This window comes from Bombina bombina, chromosome 1 (genome assembly GCF_027579735.1).
Source record: "Bombina bombina isolate aBomBom1 chromosome 1, aBomBom1.pri, whole genome shotgun sequence".
In the NCBI taxonomy this organism is placed as follows: Eukaryota; Metazoa; Chordata; class Amphibia; order Anura; family Bombinatoridae; genus Bombina; species Bombina bombina.
Window position 1 is genome coordinate 91,996,027 of NC_069499.1, and position 17,778 is coordinate 92,013,804.

A 17,778-nucleotide genomic window follows, 5' to 3' on the forward strand; every position below is an offset into this window, starting at 1 on the left:
TGTTACAGTTAGCTTGTGTACCTGAGTATGTTTATGTTACAGTTAGCATGTATGTGTGTATGTTACAGTTAGCATGTGTACCTGAGTATGTTTATGTTACAGTTAGCTTGTGTACCTGAGTATGTTTATGTTACAGTTAGCATGTGTACCTGAGTATGTTTATGTTACAGTTAGCATGTGTACCTGAGTATGTTTATGTTACAGTTAGCTTGTGTGCCTGTGGTGTGTATCTTACAGTTAGCTTGTGTGCCTGTGTGTGTGTATCTTACAGTCAGCATGTGTGTGTGCATGTTACAGTCATCTTATGTACCTTTGTGTGTTTACGTTACAGCTAGAGCGTGTGTGTGTATATATTAGCTTGTGTGCTTTTGTGTGACAGTTAGCATGTTTACCTGTGTATGTGTGTGTGTGTGTAAGGTACAGTTAGTGTGTACGTTACAGTTGATATGTGTGTGTATATTACAGTTAGCATGTGTGCCTGTGTGTTTGTTACAGTTATCGTGTGGTATTGATCTAGGCCCATTCTGTTATATTCCATGCCACCATTTCATCGCCAAATGTGATCATATAAAAATCTTTGGGTTTCTTTCTTAAATTATTTACATACCGCTTGTGCAGCCATAACATAAATGGCTCTAAAAGCTTTGTTCAGCAATAGCAGACATGCATGACTTTGCCATTGTTTATTTGTAATTTGAAGGCTGTTAATTGCAGCTACCCACAAGACTTCTGAATTTCCTGGCAGTAAAGTTGCTAATTAGTTAGCTGGTAAAGGTAATTGTAGTGTAATGTAGGTATTGCCCTCCCCATCTCACTGATCCTTCCCATCCACACTCCTCACCACCATATTAGGTACTGGCACTGGTACTGGTACTGACAATCTGCCAGTATGAAGGTTTAGGGCTTTTTTATTTATGTATTTTTATTTTCTGTAGTGTAGGATACCTCCCACCTCCCTGGTCCCTTCCAGCCAGCTCTCTAACCCTCCTCCAGACAGATGCCTTCTGACCCCGGCTGCAGTCTCGGCTGTCTAAGCTGATAGCTGGGACCGCAGCATGTGCCCGTATATTAGATGTAGGTACTTAATCAACAGTGCACGCTGGACAAAGTACTCTGTGATGTAGTATCACTACCTACGTCCATTTGGCGCTAGGGATTAAATATATAGGCAATCATACGTTTTTGCTATGTGCGACTGCTGATCCTGATCGGCTAACTGCAGGAGTTAACCATACAGTGGATTGTCCCTTTAAAGGGACATTATACACTCATTTTTTCTTTGCATAAATGTCTTGTAGATGATATATTTATATAGCCCATAAAGTTTTTTTTAAAAATAAATGTATAGTTTTGCTTATTTTTAAATAACATTGCTCTGATTTTCAGACTCCTAACCAAGCCCCAAAGTTTTATGTGAATACTGTCAGCTACCTTCTCCAGCTTGCTCCTGTTTGTGTAAAGGGTCTTTTCATATGCAAAAGAAGGGGGAGGGGGGGAGTGTCTTATTTTCCACTTGCAGTGGGCTTTCCAGCTGCCTTTTCAACAGAGCCAAACTGACAGCTTCTAAGTAAGTTTTTAAACAGTTTTATACTGGATTTTTATATCCGTATCTGTGCATCTTATTCTTTATAGTAGTGTCTATTACATGCAGTTATATGAAAATGAGTGTATACTGTCCCTTTAAGCATATTAGGTAGCTGGGATTTTATATGTCATCATTATTTGCTCTGTTTGCTTTGAATACACAGACAAAAGTTATTTGGTTAATGTTTAATCATAACTCTGATTTCACAATACTGAACGTATCCCTATAAATAATAGTGTCCTTATCAGCAAAATTTGAGAGCTCTATAAAATCTCTGAAAATATTTGGTAAGTATGTAGCCTGTATATGTTTATATATACTTATTGTATAGTTATGCTATTTGCCAATGTACCCAGTGCATCATACAGTAAATGTTGGATATTGGCGATTTGTGTAAACATAAAGGGGTGCTCTAAGGCTTAAAGTAAATACTTTCATTTGTTAGAATATAGTGCCTTCTTGTTTAACTATATGCCCTTCGCTTACATCACAACATGTTGTAACTCCTAAGCAGAATATAGACAAGTGAGCCTAACAAAAGCAGAATAAGCAAAAAAAAAACAAAAAAACTATTGGTCTGCAGTGAGTAGAATTTTCCAATTTTGTATTAATAATGTCCCTTTAATGTTAACATACCAAATTCTCCAAAAAATCATGTCCTGCGGAGCAAACATTCTTTTTATACATTTTTGTTTTCATATACAGTATATCTGCCTGTCTATGTGCCCATGATTTAGGTTTAGCATGGTCTCTGCTTTAGTTCCATACAGTAAGAGGCTTGACAAAACATTTGGTCTTGCTCCATTTTAAAGTTTTCTTTAGCACACTAGCAGAGCGGCTGCAGGGCTGCACAGCTGATGAATGTGACTATGTGGCTGATACAGAGGGCTGCATGGCCAGTCCACTCATCTGACCTGATTTAGTAATGCATTTGGTACCTGAGTTGCAAACCAAACCCCAAGGGTCTTATCTTGTGATGTAGCTATGTGGCTGGCAGAGGGGCTGTAGGATGAGGGGTAAATCTAAAGGTCTATTGTGGTCATGTGGTCTACAGCTGCAGCAGTATCTGCTATCTGATCTGAGTTCTAATGTGGACTTGTGGCTGATATTCCAGTGTTTTGTTCTAAGGTCTAGTGTAGGCATGTAGAGGGCTAGGAATTGATTGTAGGCATGTGTCTGACAAGGTCTTCAAGCATTAGGGTTTAATGCCCCTACTTCACTGTACTATGCATTATTATAGCAAATCAATTAATTTTGTTAGGGGAGGGCATGACTGTAACATTGGTTATAGACTAAATGACTGAACTAAAAGAAGAGCTGTCCATAGTACTAAAGCTATAGAAGTAACACAGATGGACAGCAGTGTATATACAATGTTATGGGGCATTATGGAATATCACTATATTAATATTAATATTATACTTTAATGTCAGAGTTCCTATGTATGATGCCCACATTTTAAGTCTAGATACAATTATGATATAATTATCAAAAACAATGTCATACTGTCTATAATTTTGTTTAAAAATGCTGATTTGAACATACCAAAAAAATACTTTAACTTAAAAGTAGTTCTATAGTATATTAAATAAGGATTTGCGGACTATAGTTGTGAAACACTGGTCATGTTAACCTCTCTAAAAGGACATTAAACACTTTGAGATAGCAATATAAAATGATAAATCATATATATTAAAACATCTTTACAATATATTTTCATTATTTATTTTGTCCCCGTTCCCTGTAATTCCACTTTGAAATTGTGAGTTTTTCAGTTCCTGTTAGAAATGGAAGTGCAGAACACTGTTATATACCACACAGTCATTGGCTGCACACTCTAGTGACCTATTTATAACTGTCCCTAATTGGCCACAGCAGAGAAGGTAGTCTAAGTTACAACATGGCAGCTCCCATTGTTTTATAGACACTAAAACTTTACACTTATTTTTGTCATTATTTAAAGTTTATGAAACAACTTTTAAAAATAAATCTACATGTTATTCTCATACTAATATTTTCTTTGAATGCATCATTCTATCTTGCATTTGTTAAGTGTTTAAAAAGTCCCTTTAAGTCAGCTAGTGCTGAGTGCTTAAAGGGCCACTAAACCCTAAATTGTTCTTTCATGATTCAGATAGAGAATACAATTTTAAACAACTTTTGTAATATACTTCTGTTAGCTTATTTGCTTCATTCTCTTGATATTCCTTCCTGAAAAACATATCTAGATAGGCTCAGTAGATTCTGATTGGTGGCTGCACATATTTGCCTCATGTGATTGGCTCACCCATGTGCATTGCTATTTCTTTAACAAAGGATATCTAAATATTGAAGCAAATTAGATAATAGAAGTAAATTGGAATTTTGTTTAAAATTGTATTCTCTGTCTGAATCATAAAAGAAAATTTTTGGGTTTAATGTCCCTTTAAGCTCTCATGTAATTGTCTGAGCGGTTAATTCAGGTCACATATATCGCAAGCTTAACCCGGGGTTGTGCTAAGCCGATAGTGTGCAAATAGTGGAGTTCTTCATGTAGTTCTGTGCTATACTATTAATAATAATGATTTACTTCAGGTCTTAAAATGAACTACATTTTACAGCATAATTTTGTATATATAAGGATGTAGCTGATGTGTGTGGAGTGGTGGAACCTTTTGTTTTCCTTGATGTGACAATAAATATACAGTGATGATTCAGCTCGGTCTATGATTGCTTATTTTTCGCCATTGTGGTATTGCTGGATTCCTTTTGGTGTGTGAGATACACCGCAGAGATTTCTAAGCTACAGGTTCTGTACTGGATAACGGCTATCTGGTGAGGAGGAGGAGTGCCTGAATACTTTCCAACATCCCGCATAGTGGGGCCGGATAACCGTGAGTAACCTGGGTTGATGTTTTTACAAACACACAAAGTTAGTTCGATACCACCAATATATCTTCATGCTATCTACTTGTGATACAATATAATATACTGGAATACAGGAGTATTTGGAGGTTATCTGAACATATATATACCTACAAAGGAGAAACATAATACCTTATAGTGCATATGTAAAACTCACCCAGCTGAACATATATACAGCTAACACTCTATGTGTACCTGGAAACAAGAGTGTTATAAGTAAGAACTTTGTAACAATTTAGTTCCTGCAAATAACCTGGCTGTGGCAACAATATATGTGAGATTATAAACCCATTTGTAATACAACAGACTGTTTGAGTTGCACACAGCTAAAAGGTTAAGTGATTACATTCCTTATGGCTTTTATACACAGTTTTGCAACAGTGTGTCTTTGCTTGATGTGTAATTTTGTATATATATATATTTGTGTTATGTATTTTATAGGAACTGATCTTGTATTGAATGTGAGTATAAGTTGTGTTATTGTATAAACATCCTTTGATGATTGTGTTTTCTTGTAGGATAGCTCAGAGGGTGCAAAATGAGGGTCCTCCTCTTTCTATGTGTGAGTGTGGCTCTACTTTATGTGGTCACCAGTGATCACAAGGAAGGACACCATGATAATGATAAGCATAACCACACGGATCATGAGCATCATAATGGCCACAAGGCCCATGATGATAAACATGACCACAAACATGACCACCACAAAAAAGGAAAGCACCATCACCATCACAATGAATCAACAGAAAGCCACAAAATAGCACAAAGCAATTATGAATTTGCATACAAGCTCTTCAGACAGGTAGCTGCAGATCATCCATCTGAAAACATTTTCTTCTCCCCGGTGAGTATTTCCACTGCATTTGCTATGCTGTCCTTGGGTGCCAGGTCTCAGACCCACCATCAGATCATCGAAGGTCTGAACTTCAATATCTCAGAGATATCAGAACAAGAGATCCATGCAGGCTTCCAGAATCTCCTACACATCTTAAATGAACCTGACAGCGAATTGCAGCTCAACAGTGGAAACGCTCTATTTATAAGCAAAAACTGGAAGCTACTCCAGAAGTTCTTAGAAGATGTCAAGAATTTCTATGAGGCAGAGGCATTTTCTACTGATTTCCACAATTCTGAAGAGGCAAAATCTCAGATCAACAGTTATGTGGAAAAGAAAACAAATGGGAAAATTGTTGATTTGCTGAGCAGTGTTGACCCAGAAGCCGCAGTAGTTCTTATAAATTATATTTACTTCAGAGGTAGGTCCATCAATCTGATACATCATCCTTAAAACAAATTATTAGTTAAGGATATAATAGACGTTTTATAGCTAACTTGACCATTTGTTGAGTAGTGTTGACTCAGAAGCCGCACTAGTTCTTAAAAATTATATTTACTTCAGAGGTAGGTCCGTCATTCTGTTACATCATCCTTAAAACAACTTATTAGTTAAGGATATATTAGAATTTTATAGCTAGCTTGATCATTTATTGAGTAGTGTTGACTCAGAAGCCGCACTAGTTCTTATAAATTATATATACTTCAGAGGTAGGTCCATCAATCTGATAGATCCTGCTTAAAACAGCTTATTAGTTAAGGATAGTTTAGAAATGTATAACTATATTGACCATTAATCATATTGCTCCTAGCGACCTCCTTTATATACCAAAGAAAGTCCAGGTCATATTAAAGCAAAGTGGAGCTCTGTTCCCTAAGAACTGCATAGTTTTTTTTCTCTCACTGGACAATGTGTGAATTAGATAATTTAGACAGAAGTGGCAAACCTATGGCATGAGTGCCTACGTTGGCATTTTTAATAAAAATTTTGACACTCTGCCACCAATATAAGTGCTGACACTTATCAGCAGTAAAGCTTTAATTATTGATATATATGTTTGGAATTTAAAAGAAAAATATAATTTAATATCCAGTTTTTTTAGAAGATAATGGATAATTTGGGTAAACATCTAAAAGGTTTTTGTTGCACATGATCTAAAGGATTGTGTTATTACTTGATTTACAACCAGTTAAATAGATTTTATTTTTATATCTAATATCTTTATATCTTTGTCCTAACCACAAGGAAGCAGATATGTTAGTGATATGTTACCATCAGCAACATCATTTACCTAACCTAAGAGAAGACAGTACAAGTACCAGGGATATGTGAGAAGTTAAATAGACAGTAAAGTCAAAATTAAAATGTCATAATTCCAATAGATCATGCAATTTTAAACAACAATCCAGTTTACCTCTGTCAACTAATTTGCTTTGTTCTCTTGGTATACTTTGTTGAAAAACATACCCAGGCAGGCTCAGGAGCAACAATACACTACTGGAGCCTAGCTTGTGATTGGTGACTGCATATGTATGCCTCTTGTCATTGGCTCACCTGATGTGTTCAGCTAGTTCCCAGTAGTGCATTGCTGCTCCATCAACAAATGATATCAAGAGACTGAAACACATTTGAAAATAGGAGTACAGTGGAAAGCTGTTTAAATTGTATGCTCTCTCAATCAAGTATAAAAAATCTTGTTCTTTAAAAGTTTTGCAACATATTAGAAAATGATTATTTGTCATGGAATACTATTATGTTTATTTTGATAATTTTCACTTTGTTTTATTTTCGCAGAAATCTACAGTTCTAAATCTATTTTTAAAATATACTTTGCTTTATGTAGCATATTAGTAAATCTGCTAAACTAGTTGTCTTAAATGTGTCAATCACTAGGAAAATGGCAAAACCCTTTTCAGGAAGAATCAACAAAAGAAGGTGATTTCCATGTTGATGAGAAAACTGTTCTGAAGGTTCCAATGATGTTCAGAAATGGCCGCTACAGGGTAGTACATGACAGGGATCTTGGTTGTCATGTGGTAGAAATACCATACAAAGGAAATGCCTCGGCATGGTTTATTCTGCCAGATGAAGGAAAATTTAAAGCAGTGGAAGAAGCTCTTGGGAAACCCACCTCAAAAAAATGGCTAAATGATTTTAGTAGCTGGTGAGAAATGTTTTGTGCTTTATGTATTTGTATTGATGTTTGTGGATTTGAAAGAGGCAGCCTAAAGCAAAAATGACAATGTGATTTTTGCATTGCTAACCTTCGGCTAGATTACGAGTTTTGCGTTATGAGGGGTGCGGTGCTAACTTGCATGTTATTGTCACCGCTCACTTACCTACAGCGCTGGTATTACAGGTTTTCAGAAACCCGGCGTTATTAGGCAAGAAATGAGCAAAGAGCAAAATTGAGCTCCATACCGCACTCCAATACCAGCGCTGCTTAAGTCAGCGGTCAGCTGGTTGTACGTGCTTGTGCACGATTTCCCCATAGACATCAATGGGGAGAGCCGGCTGAAAAAAAGTCAAACACCTGCAAAAAAGCAGTGTAAAGCTTCATAACGCAGCCCCATTGATTCCTATGTGGAAAATAAATGTATGTTTACACCTAACACCCTAACATGAACCCCAAGTCTAAACACCCCTAATCTTAAACTTATTAACCCCTAATCTGCCGCCCCCGACATCGCTGACACCTACATTATATTTATTAACCCCTAATCTGCCGCTACGGACATCACCAACACCTACATTATACTTATTAACCCCTAACCTGCTGCCCCCAACATCGCCGCCACCTACATTATATTTATTAACCCCTAATATCCTTCCCCCAATGTTGCCGCAACCTACCTACACTTATTAACCCCTAATCTGCCACCCCCAACGTCGCCGCCACTATAATAAACATATTAACCCCTAAACCGCCGGACTCCCGCATCGCAAACACTAGTTAAATATTATTAACCCCTAATCTGCCACCCCTAACATCGCCGCCACCTACCTACATTTATTAACCCCTAATCTGCCGCCCCAACGTCGCCATCACTATACTAAAGTTATAAACCCCTAAACCTAAGTCTAACCCTAACACCCCCTAACTTAAATATAATTAAAATAAATCTAAATAAAAATTACTATCATTACCTAAATAATTCCTATTTAAAACTAAATACTCACCTGTAAAATAAACCCTAAGCTAGCTACAATATAACTAATAGTTATATTATAGCTAGCTTAGGGTTTATTTTTATTTTACAGGCAAGTTAGTATTTATTTTAACTAGGTAGAATAGTTACTAAATAGTTATTAACTATTTACTAACTACCTAGCTAAAATAAATACAAATTTACCTGTAAAATAAAACCTAACCTGAGTTACACTAATACCTAACTTTACACTACAATTAAATAAATTACATAAATTAAATACAATTACCTAAATTACAAAAAACCCCACTAAATTACACAAAATAAAAAAACAAATTATCAGATATTTAAACTAATTACACCTAATCTAATAGCCCTATCAAAATAAAAAAAAAAACCTAGCCTAAACTAAACTACCAATAGCTCTTAAAAGGGCCTTTTGCGGGGCATTGCCCCAAAGAAATCAGCTCTTTTACCTGTAAAAAAAATACAAACAACCCCCCCAACAGTAAAACCCAGCACCCACACAACCAAAGCCCCCCCAAAAAATCCTAACTAAAAAAACCTAAGCTCCCCATTGCCCTGGAAAGGGGATTTGGATGGGCATTGCCCTTAGAACTAACCCCTGAAGATCCACTTACAGTTCTGAAGAGCCGACACCCATCCTCAACGAAGCCGGGAGAAGTCCTCAGCGAAGTGGCAAGAAGTCCTCAATGAAGCCAGGAGAAGTCTTCATCTAAGCCGGCAGAAGTGGTCTTCCAGAAGGGCAGAAGTCTTCATCCAGACGGCATATTCTATCTTCATCCATCCGGCGCGGAGCGGCTCCATCTTCAAGACATCCGGCGTAGAGCATCCTCTTCCATCGAAGTCTTCTTCCAGAAAGAAAGTTCCTTTAAATGATGTCATCCAAGATGGCATCCCTTGAATTCTATCAGCCAATCGGAATTAAAGGTGAAAAAAATCCTATTTGCTGATTGAGCTCGCATTCTATTGGCTGATAGGATTTTTTCACCTTTAATTCTGATTGGCTGATAGAATTCTATCAGCCAATCGGAATTCAAGGGACGCCATCTTGGATGACATAATTTAAAGGAACCATCATTCTGGAAGAAGTCTTCGATGGAAGAGGATGCTCCTCGCCGGATGGATGAAGATAGAAGATGCCGTCTGGATGAAGACTTCTGCCCGTCTGGAGGACCACTTCTGCCGGCTTGGATGAAGAGTTCTCCCGGCTTCATTGAAGACTTCTTGCTGCTTTGCTGAGGACTTCTCAAAACTGTAAGTGGATCATCAGGGGTTAGTGTTAGGTTTTTTTAAGGGTTTATTGGGTGGGTTTTATTTTTAGGTTAGGGTTTGGGCAGCAATAGAGCTAAATGCCCTTTTAAGGGCAATGCCCATCCAAATGCCCTTTTCAGGGTAATGGGGAGCTTAGGTTTTTTTAGTTAGGATTTTATTTGGAGGGTTTGGTTGTGTGGGTGGTGGGTTTTACTGTTGGGGGGGGTGGTTTGTATTTTTTTTTACAGGTAAAAGAGCTGATTTCTTTGGGGCAATGCCCCGCAAAAGGCCCTTTTAAGGGCTATTGGTAGTTTAGTTTAGGCTAGGGTTTTTTTATTTTGAGGGGGGGGGCTTTTTTATTTTGATATGGCTATTAGATTAGGTGTAATTAGTTTAAATATCTGATCATTTGTTTTTTATTTTGTGTAATTTAGTGTTTGTTTGTTTTTTGTAATTTAGGTAATTGTATTTAATTTATGTAATTTATTTAATTGTAGTGTAAGGTTAGGTGTTAGTGTAACTTAGGTTAGGTTTTATTTACAGATAAATTTGTATTTATTTTAGCTAGGTAGTTAGTAAATAGTTAATAACTATTTAGTAACTATTCTACCTAGTTAAAATAAATACAAACTTGCCTGTAAAATAAAAATAAACCCTAAGCTATACACAATGTATATACATATACAATATATATACAATATAATGTAACTATTAGTTATAATGTAGCTAGCTTAGGGTTTATTTTATAGGTAAGTATTTAGTTTTAAATAGGAATTATTTAGTTAATGATATTAATTTTTCTTTAGATTTGTTTTAATTATCTTTAAGTTAGGGGGTGTTAGTGTTAGGGTTAGACTTAGGTTTAGGGGTTAATAAATTTAGTATAGTGGCAGCGACGTTGGGGGCGGCAGATTAGGGGTTAATAAATATAGGTAGGTTGCGGCGATGTTAGGGACAGCAGATTAGGGGTTAATAATATTTAACTAGTGTTTACGATGTGGGAGTGCGGTGGTTTAGGGGTTAATATGTTTATTATAGTGGTGGCGATGTTGGGAGCGGCAGATTAGGGGTTAATAATTTTATTTCAGTGTTTGCGATGCGGGAGGGCCACGGTTTAGGGGTTAATAGGTAGTTTATGGGTGTTAGTGTACTTTTTAGCACTTTAGTTATGAGTTTTATGCTACAGCTTTGTAGCGTAAAACTCATAACTACTGACTTTAGAATGCATTACAAATCTTGCAAGATAGCCTGTACCGCTCACTTTTTGGCCTCCAAAAAAAGCTTGTAATACCGGCGCTATGGAAGTCCCATTGAAAAAAGACTGTACGAAAATTGCGTTAGTTAATTTGCGGTACGGCCAACAAAGTGTTCAGGACAGCTGTACCTACAAGACTCGTAATAGCAGCGGTAGTGAAAAAGCAGCGGTAGTGAAAAAGCAGCGTTATAACCCATAACGCTGCTTTTTTACTCATAACGCAAAACTCGTAATCTAGCCGCTAGATAGCTATGCTTAAGTATCCATTTATGGTGCTAATTATTTTTGGCAAGCCATTAGCCTTTAAAGCAGACATCCTCAAACTTGGCCCTCCAGAGGTTTTGGAACTACATTTCCCATGATACTCAGCCAGTATATCAGCTGGCTGAGCATCATGGGAAATGTAGTTCCAAAACCTCTGGAGGGACAAGTTTAAGGATGTCTGCTTTAAAGTGTCTATCATTAAAAAAAAAATAATCATCGAGTAGTTTACAAAGCTATGAGATTTTAGTTTTAAGCTTGCTAACTTACCACAACAGAGGTGCAAAGTGCATATTTTTAAATATATGTACAATCTGTTGCTACTAAAGCAGCTGAGTCGATCACAGTTGAATGTTGCAAGAGCAAACTGGTCTTTTATACAAAAAGGCTAGAGTTGCTAAGCAACAGACTCTCAGACGTGACTTTCCCTTTAAAATTACCAATAGCGGGAGAGTTACACGTTACAAAAACTTTGAGCAGCTGTAAACCAGTAGAAGGAGGTATGTAAACTGGACAGAAAATGCAAAACATTGTCAGACAAATTTGAGTCTCAAAGTTAACATCACCAGTAGAAACCTAGCCTATAGATTGGGCACTCACAAAGATATGTAACAAATTATTATGCTTTATATAGAGGTTAGAATAAATAAATGGAGACTGGTACAGATACAGAAGGATTACAGGAAATGTGGTGTTTTGCCAAAATCCTTTCAATGACAATGTCCCTTTAAAGCAGCTTTTAGTAAGTTCTTTACCTCTCTTATACATTTTTGAGCTCTCCACCAATTCTCTGCTATAGCTAATAATTTGTACCGCCATAATACTGTTGTCATCATATTAGCTCTGTGTCTTGCATCTTTTACATAGGTTAATAAAGTTATGGATCCCCAAATTTTCTATTTCTACCACGCTTGACCTTGTACCTGAGTTTAAAAAATTGGGTGTTACAGATCTATTTTCTGATGAAGCTGATCTCTCTGGTATTACAGGAGAATCAACCCTTAAAGTCTCCAAGGTAAGAGTTTTGTACATTTTTGTTCCTAAAACTTTAAAATCATGGAAACCATTGTATGTATTTAAAGTTTACTATTCTCAAATTTACTTATTTCTCATTGTGGGCTAGATTACAAGAGGAGCACTAATTTATCGCTCGCCTGTAAAATGGCAAATTTGCCCGTTTACTAGCATGCAATAAATAACCATCCATTACAAGTGACTGGTTATTGCTACTGCGAACTTGCGGTAGCAATTAACACTTTTATTTTTTTATTAAAAAAAAAATTGCATTTTTTTTAAATAAAAACAACTTTATGAAGCAGTTTTTAGGGGTTCAATTTGGCGAGTGAGGGGTGTTAGTATAAAAACGGCACTGAAAAGTGCCTTTACATTGTGGTCAATGGGGACTGTATATTCCCTGTAAATAAACAGTATATGTATATGCTTATATGGATATATATTTATGTGTATATACACATATAAACATATACAAATATATATGTATATATTCATATACATATATATTTTACTTTTGCTGCCCATCGCACGACTTGAAAACGAGGCTCCCATTGGAGCTTATGGAGTTTATGGTTGCGCAATATTGTGAGTGCAATGCTTTCCTGCAATGCGAATGCAAAGTCGCATTCGCATTACGGCTAACTTTTAATACCACTGCACATTTGCAAACGCGATATTTTGTGCTTCACTTGTAATCTAGCTCAGTATCTTTTATTGAAACGTAGCTCCTTTCAATGACTGTAGTGTTTATAGTGTGCTCATGAGCCTCCCTAGGTATGGAAAAGAATCCAAGGGCCCTATTATAAAACATTTACAGGATGTGACTTGAAAAAATGTACCCACACTCGCAGGGACTGCCTCAAGGAATTCCCTAACAAGGGGCTGTCTCTACTAGCGGTGGCATCTCCAGAAATGAAATATGAGGCAGTATTTACCGGAGGGATAACGCATTGAGAGGAAGAGTGGGATTTGAGACAGAGTGTGACATGTCATGAGCAGGGCCAGATCTGTTGTGGGCAGGTTCGGATAGAGCGGGGGGCTTGGGTAGAAAAAAGTAATGAATGAATGATCACAGTTGGGGGGGGGCACACAAAATGCCATGGTGAGTTTCAAGATACCTCTCATAGAAGTTAGCAGGGAGCAGGGGACACACTTTTAAAATGTAATAGTGCAGCTCATACAACCCAGATTAGCCTGTTTAGATTTGAATGTATTTTTCTATTAGGGTAATAAGTGTTGTGCATCATGTGAACCTTGCCACATTTAGGCTTGAGAGCTAAAACAGGGAGACCTGCAGGGGGGAAATATTTTAAATAAATACGCTGAGACCTGGCATAAATCTCTTATTAATGCTACTTCAGCTCACTAGCAGAGGTGAGGAAACACATTATACAATAAGGGAAAACATGTTTTGAATTTATAACTTGCTTATTAGTAACAATTTCACAGCATTTTTTGGAATCTGCAATGTTTTATAACAATTTCTACTATGTGAGGCCTATTTATTAAAGGTCTGTCCGATCTGTCCGATCAGGTCCGGCAGACCTCGCTGAATGCGGAGAGCAATACGCTCTCCGTATTCAGCATTGCACCAGCAGCTCTGCAGATTCGCGGTCAATCAGCCGCCAGCAGGGGGGTGTCAATCAACCCGATCGTACTCGATCGGGTTGAATTGTGGCGATCTCTTTCCGCCTCATCAGAGCAAGGGGACAGGGTTAAGAAGCAGCGGTCTTTAGACCCCTACTTCATAACTGCTGTCGGGCCCTCAAGCTCCATTCTGAGCTTGATAAATGGGCCTCTGTGCATTAAATAGGATTTTTTGTCTGAATAATTTCAATACAAATTTAAATTTTTCTATAAAATATGATTTCTGCAGAACAATTTTGTTAGCATTTTGAATGCAATTGAACAACACATTTTTTTTTACTTTTTATTTAATTATTTAATTATTTGTGTTATATGAATTTTATGTTAGCCCTATTGTTATATATGCATCTTCTTTAGATACTTCTGTGGGCGCTCTACAAATAACCGATAATAATAATAATACTAATAATCCTTTCACGAGACTCACTGTTCTATCAGGAGCTACATAGTACTTGCAGTATTAGAGAATATTAAGGGTAATTGAAACCCAAAATGTTTATTTCATGATTTAGATAGAGGATGTCATTCTAAACAACTTTTTAATTTACTTCTATTATCAAATTGTATTTGTTTTCTTTGTATCTTTTGTTGAAAAGCAGGAATGTAAGGTCAGGAGCATGCATTTGTCTGGAGCAGTACATGGCAGCAATTTTGCAATAATTTTAACAATTAATATAGAACTAGATGGCAGCACTGTTTCCTGCCATGTAGCGTTCCAGACACCTACCTATATATCTCTTCCAACGAAAATTAAAAAGGAAGCAAAGCAAATTTAATCATAGAAATACATTGAAAACTTTTTTAAAAAAAGGATATTCTCTTTCTGAATCACAAAAGAACATTTTTGGGTTTCATATCCCTTTAAATTTCAACAGAGGATACCGTGAGTAATACGTAAATGTGACAATAGAAAGAACTTGGAAAGTTTTTTAAAAATTTTAAACAATATATCTAAAACATGAAACTTTCATGTTCAGTTAGATGTCCCTTACATAAAATAGCACATTGTACTGTTTGCTTAACCCTTTGAGTGCTAAGCACTTTCCCACCTGGGTGCTAAGCTGATTTGAGGGTTTTTTAATGTTTAATTTTCATATCCCCAATAAGTATACAGTTGGAAAGGTTAGGCGATTCCCTTTCCAATGGTGGGTCTTGAGGTTCTGTAGCTGCTTAGATGTCTGAGATACAGGCTTCTAAGCAGCATGCCCCCTTTCCCTATACTGTCCATTGTCTTTTTTTAATAAAGTTGCGCGGTGACGTCATCACGTCATTGCGCGTGATGTCACTATGCAAAACATGAAGCCGAGGCGATGCCTGTCACTATACAGGCCCGATCGCCGGGGTAGAAGCGGGTGGGAGCCCCCAGATCTCCCTCAAGGTGGGAGAGTGCTAGCGGCGGCTCTGAGCCGTCGTTAGCACTTGAGTGGGAAACTCTGCGACCGCTCAGAGCCATTGTTAGCACTCAAGGGGTTAAAATAATTTTAAAGGTTTTAGAAAACATAAAATATATATTTCTACTTCCTGTATGCTTCCCGATTCTGGGTACAATCCTTTCCTTTTCTATTTGTTTTGTTTTTATATCATGTTTTTTTTTATCTTTAACAAAATATTCATTGAAAGATTATAAAGTATTCATCATTTACATTAAAATAATTTACAGTAACCTCTATTCATTTGTCCTGCATGAACTCTGCATGTCTTTAGTAATGCATACAGATTATATTACTACCATTATTTTGTGTAATAGAGAACTCCCATCATTGGATGACATTTGATTGAAATAAGTGAGGCATGTACTACAATCATTTTTTGGCCCCCTTATAAATAACTCAGGGATGCTACTACTACTGTTTCTAAAACTAATTATAATAATAGAAACACTGACATTGATTAAAAAAAAAACAGGATTTTTATTTTTATTTTCATTAAATACAGACAAAAAATGTTAGCCTTAGTGAGGATCCAATGTATGGCCCCTGCAGCCCAATTTAGCCTACTGACTGCACAAATAAGACCTTAGATCAAATGAATGTCTCTGGAGCCCCCCATTATTCCAGCAAGAAACTTTTATTAGGTCTCAGATCAGATACATGACCTGTGCAGTCCCTTTTATGCCATTATGAAGCTGAAATGCCAGACCAAATGCCCCAACTGTCCCGATCTTTGCGGGACAACCCCAATTTTAGGGGTCTGTCCTGCTGTCCAGGGTTGTTTGCCATCTGTCCCACATTGCCCCATTCATTTAAAAAAATAATAATATATATATATATTATTTTTTATTCTATTGGTGCCATACTCAGAAGCAGTTGGCTGTCCATCTTTTGAATTTTGGAAAAGCATGGCCCTGCAGCTCATTTTATAATGAGGCCTCAGAACAAATACATGGTTCCTAATGCCTAATTATTCACAGCTATATACCTCTATGAGACCTCAGAATAGATGCATGGAGCTCAAAGTTAACTTAATGCCAGTTATATGAGGCTTCGGATGTTTACTAATAAAAATATATCTCTGAGCATTAAGTGGGCCTTCCAAGTAATTTGGGGCACTTGCATCTTCTTACTAATTTGAATAAAATCTCTTTGACATTTAACAACAAAGTTTTCAATGTGTTCTGTCCATAACAAAATACATTCCACAAAAAGTAACACTAAAGAGTTGTATTTTTTTCTGTTTAAGGCTGTTCATAGGGCTGAACTAAGTGTTGATGAAAGAGGGACAGAAGCTGCAGGTGCAACAGTTGTGGAAGCTGTACCCTTGATGCTTCCACCATCCATCAAATTCAACAAACCTTTCTTTTTAACTATTTACCATATACCAACCAGAAGTTTATCTTTTCTTGGAAAGATTGTCAACCCCCTGAAATAGCCCAACTTACACACTGTGAGCTGTTTTAAATAAACTCACCTTATCTCTATCCTGCCTGTGTCCTGTTTTTAAATAACTTTATTGATATTTTTCATACATCAACACATCTATCTTGTAATGGATATTTAGTTTACAGATTAAGTTATTATGGTGATGGATCAATTAATTATTTTTGGATACACTTGGAATGTACTTATTACAATGCTTAGGCTTCAGTATTTCATATATATATAAGGTAATGTGAGTTTATAGTATCCTAGCATATTAAGGCTTCTCTTCACATGCTAAAAATGGTAGCTAATTAGCTGATTCTCTATTTACCATGGGATAACTACTACTAACAATACACTAGCACTCCTAATATGTTCAATAAATGTCCCCAGCTACTAGGGAAGATTTTCCTGACTCCTCAACCACATCATTTATTGTCCAAAGAAAGTAAACGGCACTCCAAAATAAAAAAGTGGAAAATCTTTATTCAGCTAATACAGCACCATTTCGGCCTCCTGACCCTTTGTCAAGTTAATAGCACACACATTTATATTAACACCAATTAAAAACAGCCACTCCATCAGGTTCCTGAAGGGGGGGGCAAGCCCCATCTCACAAAAGTCTTAAACTTAACCCTTTATCATTCACAGGCCATTTAACCCCACACCAGGGACATAAGTGAAAGACCCATTAAAAACATTAAAGGAAAAAGCTTAACATAGGGATATTAATAACTAAATATATACACAGACTTATAATGATAAATAAGGGTTTTAAATAAAATTCTCTGTTTAAACCCTTAGGATATAGGGAGTCCAATTTCCAATCCATCTGGCTACCCTCCTAGGGTATTCAAAAGTGTTCCAAAAACTCAACTGAGAGTGAACAGGATAGTGACTAAATCTAACCAGAATAAAGTCAGGTCACAAGCAATGTTGAAAAAATTAATTAATAAGGGATGCGCTATAAAAGAATTGGAACAAATAAAACAGAT

The 17,778-nt window shown here is 36.7% G+C and overlaps 1 protein-coding gene across 2 annotated transcripts; it reads left to right on the forward strand.

Annotated features, from left to right (window-relative positions):
- The first annotated feature begins 1,820 nt into the window (after positions 1 to 1,820).
- Positions 1,821 to 16,842, forward strand: LOC128644876 (alpha-1-antitrypsin). 2 transcript variants are annotated; one of them, XM_053697509.1, is made up of 5 exons: positions 1,821 to 1,872; positions 5,008 to 5,745; positions 7,218 to 7,488; positions 12,132 to 12,279; positions 16,605 to 16,842. In XM_053697509.1, exons 2-5 carry the CDS (start codon positions 5,028 to 5,030, stop codon positions 16,791 to 16,793), a joined length of 1,326 nt encoding a protein of 441 aa, XP_053553484.1. In that variant the 5' UTR covers positions 1,821 to 1,872; positions 5,008 to 5,027; the 3' UTR covers positions 16,794 to 16,842. The 2 variants fall into 2 exon arrangements, with proteins under 2 accessions (XP_053553484.1, XP_053553483.1); XM_053697508.1 differs by lacking the exon at positions 1,821 to 1,872 and adding an exon at positions 4,076 to 4,458.
- Positions 16,843 to 17,778: the final 936 nt, after the last annotated feature.

What these genes read in the sequence shown, in the direction of transcription:
- LOC128644876 (XM_053697509.1), top strand. Translation starts at nt 5,028, where the DNA reads ATGAGGGTCCTCCTCTTTCTATGTGTGAGTGTGGCTCTACTTTATGTG. An exon ending in CTAAATGATTTTAGTAGCTG is followed by an intron (nt 7,489 to 12,131) that starts GTGAGAAATGTT and finishes TCTTTTACATAG; the next exon opens with GTTAATAAAGTTATGGATCC. An exon ending in CAACCCTTAAAGTCTCCAAG is followed by an intron (nt 12,280 to 16,604) that starts GTAAGAGTTTTG and finishes TTTCTGTTTAAG; the next exon opens with GCTGTTCATAGGGCTGAACT.